This window comes from Hyaloscypha bicolor (genome assembly GCF_002865645.1).
Source record: "Hyaloscypha bicolor E unplaced genomic scaffold K444scaffold_136, whole genome shotgun sequence".
In the NCBI taxonomy this organism is placed as follows: Eukaryota; Fungi; Ascomycota; class Leotiomycetes; order Helotiales; family Hyaloscyphaceae; genus Hyaloscypha; species Hyaloscypha bicolor.
Window position 1 is genome coordinate 1,202,555 of NW_020194638.1, and position 2,956 is coordinate 1,205,510.

The 2,956-nt window shown below is 48.6% G+C and overlaps 1 protein-coding gene across 1 annotated transcript; it reads left to right on the plus strand.

Annotated features, from left to right (window-relative positions):
* Positions 1-235: 235 nt before the first annotated feature.
* On the plus strand, positions 236-2,110 carry K444DRAFT_646440 (uncharacterized protein; the record flags this gene model as incomplete). The annotated part of the gene is made up of 5 exons (XM_024885201.1): positions 236-393; positions 443-595; positions 644-961; positions 1,055-1,533; positions 1,590-2,110. 5 exons carry the CDS (start codon positions 236-238, stop codon positions 2,108-2,110), a joined length of 1,629 nt encoding a protein of 542 aa, XP_024731007.1.
* Positions 2,111-2,956: the final 846 nt, after the last annotated feature.

Here is a 2,956-nt window from a genome sequence, read left to right on the forward strand (position 1 = left end):
GTATCTCGTTCGGGAATCCGACGGGGTGATATAATTCACATATGCTTCACTTTCTTTGGAGTGGTACATATTCGATTGCAGAGCATATTCTGAAGCTCCTGTCAACATTCCTATTTCCAAGATGCCTTCCAACTCTACTTCGCCCTATCCTGGAGGAAACAACGGAACCAGTGTGGAAAATGCCACTGCAATAGCGGCCCAAGCGGACCAGATGGCCTCGAGACTCAGGACAAAAATGTGGAATCATAACTCGGTGGAGCGTTTTGCAAGTGCCATGGCGGGTGTCATTATTTTGTTCACAATTTTTCACTGGAGCCGTTTCCTATACAGCCGTTGCGCTTCAAGAGGGATGCAGAAGTCAGGGCCATTGAAGGCCCAAGTTTCAGTGGCTCGGTATATTGAAGTCCCTCGGAGAGTAAACTTGACTGATCACCTTAATTAGAATGGTTAGACACGTACTTACACATCGAGTCCCTGGCTTCGCGTCCATTGGACATGCGCTCCTTGTTACGGTTTATCTTGGAATCAACATTGTTTTGACAGTGACGAATATCGACTGGTCGTCCTTGATTGGAATCGCGACCCGCTTGGGATGGTAGGTCTTTGGCAACCTTTAGACCAGCCGAGTCTAATTTTGAGACAGGATGGCGATAGCCAATGTTGCATTTATCACTTTCTTGGCTCTTAAAAACACCCCTCTAGCGTTCTTGACGGCCTATTCTTATGAACGTCTCAACCCACTTCATCAAGCTGCTGGGTACATCACCATAACACACGCTTTTCTCCATGCAACTATGCAGTGCGTTCTATTGGTTGACCGACTGCATCTCAACAAGTTTCTGTTGGAGATAGAGCAAATACACGGCATCACGGCTGGATCGGCACTTCTCGTCATGCTGGTATTCGCAGTGCTGATCAAACGAATGCGATACGAGGTGTTCTATCTCAGCCACATCTTCACGTACATCGTTTTCATCATCAACATCGCCTTCCATCAACCGCAAGTGGCCAATAAAGTAGTAATCATCACAGTTGTGGCATGATCAATGTGGAGCCTCGATCGGCTACTGCGAGCATGGAGGCTCTTTTGGTATAGCTATGACAACCGAGCAACACTTGTTCCTTTGCCTCATGGAGGAACACGCATTGTCCTCCGCCGAGCTCCCACAAGAGCCATTCCAGGAAACCATTGCTTCGTTTGGATCCCCGAGATCCGAGCCTTTGAGACCCATCCTTTCACTATCGTCAGCAAGTCTCTCAGTTCTATTGAACTTGTCGTTGCTGCATATGATGGCTTCACAGACGATCTTCACAACTTTGCTGTCAAGCATCCAGGTGCCAGCCTTCGTGCCTCATTTGACGGGCCCTACGGCACTGTTCCAAACTTCGCAAAGTGTGCCGATAAAGTAATATTGATTGCCGGAGGCAGCGGTGTATCTTTCACATTCGGAGTTGCTCTCGACATGGTCAGGAAGCTGTCCCATAACTTGCCGAAGCCAAAGATTGACTTCATCTGGGCTGTCAGAGAGCCAGGTAAGCGCGCATTGGGCCCTTGCTTATATAACTTTGGTTGCTTACCCAGACACTAGAAATCTTCGAGTGGTTCAGCAAAGAGCTCAAGGAACTCAAAGAATCTCCGCGGGTCAATGTTATACTACACTCGACCCGTATGAACTTCGACCGGAGTCCACCATCCCCCGTGTTGCCAGCCATGTCGCCTATCATTCCCGAAGACAAGTCCGAGGTCGCTAACCACACACCGATTGGTGATGAAAAACATCATGCTATCCATCCATCCATATCTCACTCCCCTCTATCCACCTCCAACTCGAGATTCGATAACTTCCCACACGACGTTGAGAAGCACTCCACTTCCATGACCAACACCACACACGAGTGGGACTCGACATTGCATGGCGTACTACCTAGGCGACCAGACATCGAGACACTGATCAAGAACGTTGTTGCGTCTGCAGGCGACGATGAGAGGATTGCCATTGCGGCCTGTGGTCCAGACTCGCTGATGTGGGAAGTGAGGCGGACGGCGACCAACGCAATCAAAATGCAAGGACCGAGTATCGAGTTGCACTGCGAACAATTCGGCTGGTGACCGCAGTTGCGCGGTTTCCATTGCTGTGTCTTTTCATTCGTACTGTCGCTCTCGTTTGTTCCCTTGGCTAGCACAGTGCGGGAGTTGAATGGCCAGATATATTCAGTCATGAACTTATGCATACATGATGTGCTTCAGCACACCGAGTATCGTATACCTACTCTATCATTAAGCATACGTACTTTGTTATCGAAGCTCAATTATCGATACCTGAATTCTTGGTCTACTTGAAAAGCACAACTTCTTGACTCCTCGCAATCCGATATTCCCCCTGACCATAGAGATCTAGACCGTACAGTCAGCGCCATGCCTGTCACTTGTCAATAAATCTCCTGCAAGTATCTAGTATTTCCCCAGCGATGCATCCCCGGACCTAAAAACAGGGCGTTCAATCATCTTGGCACGGCAATTGCAAAGTCCCCCGGACCCGCATCCGGACTTCACATCACATCTAGACGATCTTCCTCCCCGACGTCGGCTGTTGAAATCCAATAAATTTTGTCCAACTATTATCCTACCCATGCCTAAAGAAAAGCCTATCCTCCCCGGAACAGATCCGGGAAACATATTTTATTTACGAACTGCCGAAGTGAAGGGGCGAAGTTTCAAGTTCTGGGCTGGGCGAGGAATGACTAAACTGAAGCCCCCGCTAACATAATATATCTTAGTTTAAGGTTCAGAGACCCTTGTAGATATTTATACCTAAGGATTGAGAGCAGGCATGATGTTTGCGCTGTTTGAGGTGACAGGGTTGGGGACGAAGATGGTCAGGTGGGTGTGGTGCCGCAGCAAGATCTCATTAACACACTGATGAACACAAGACGACAACGACTGCCGGTTGGAATG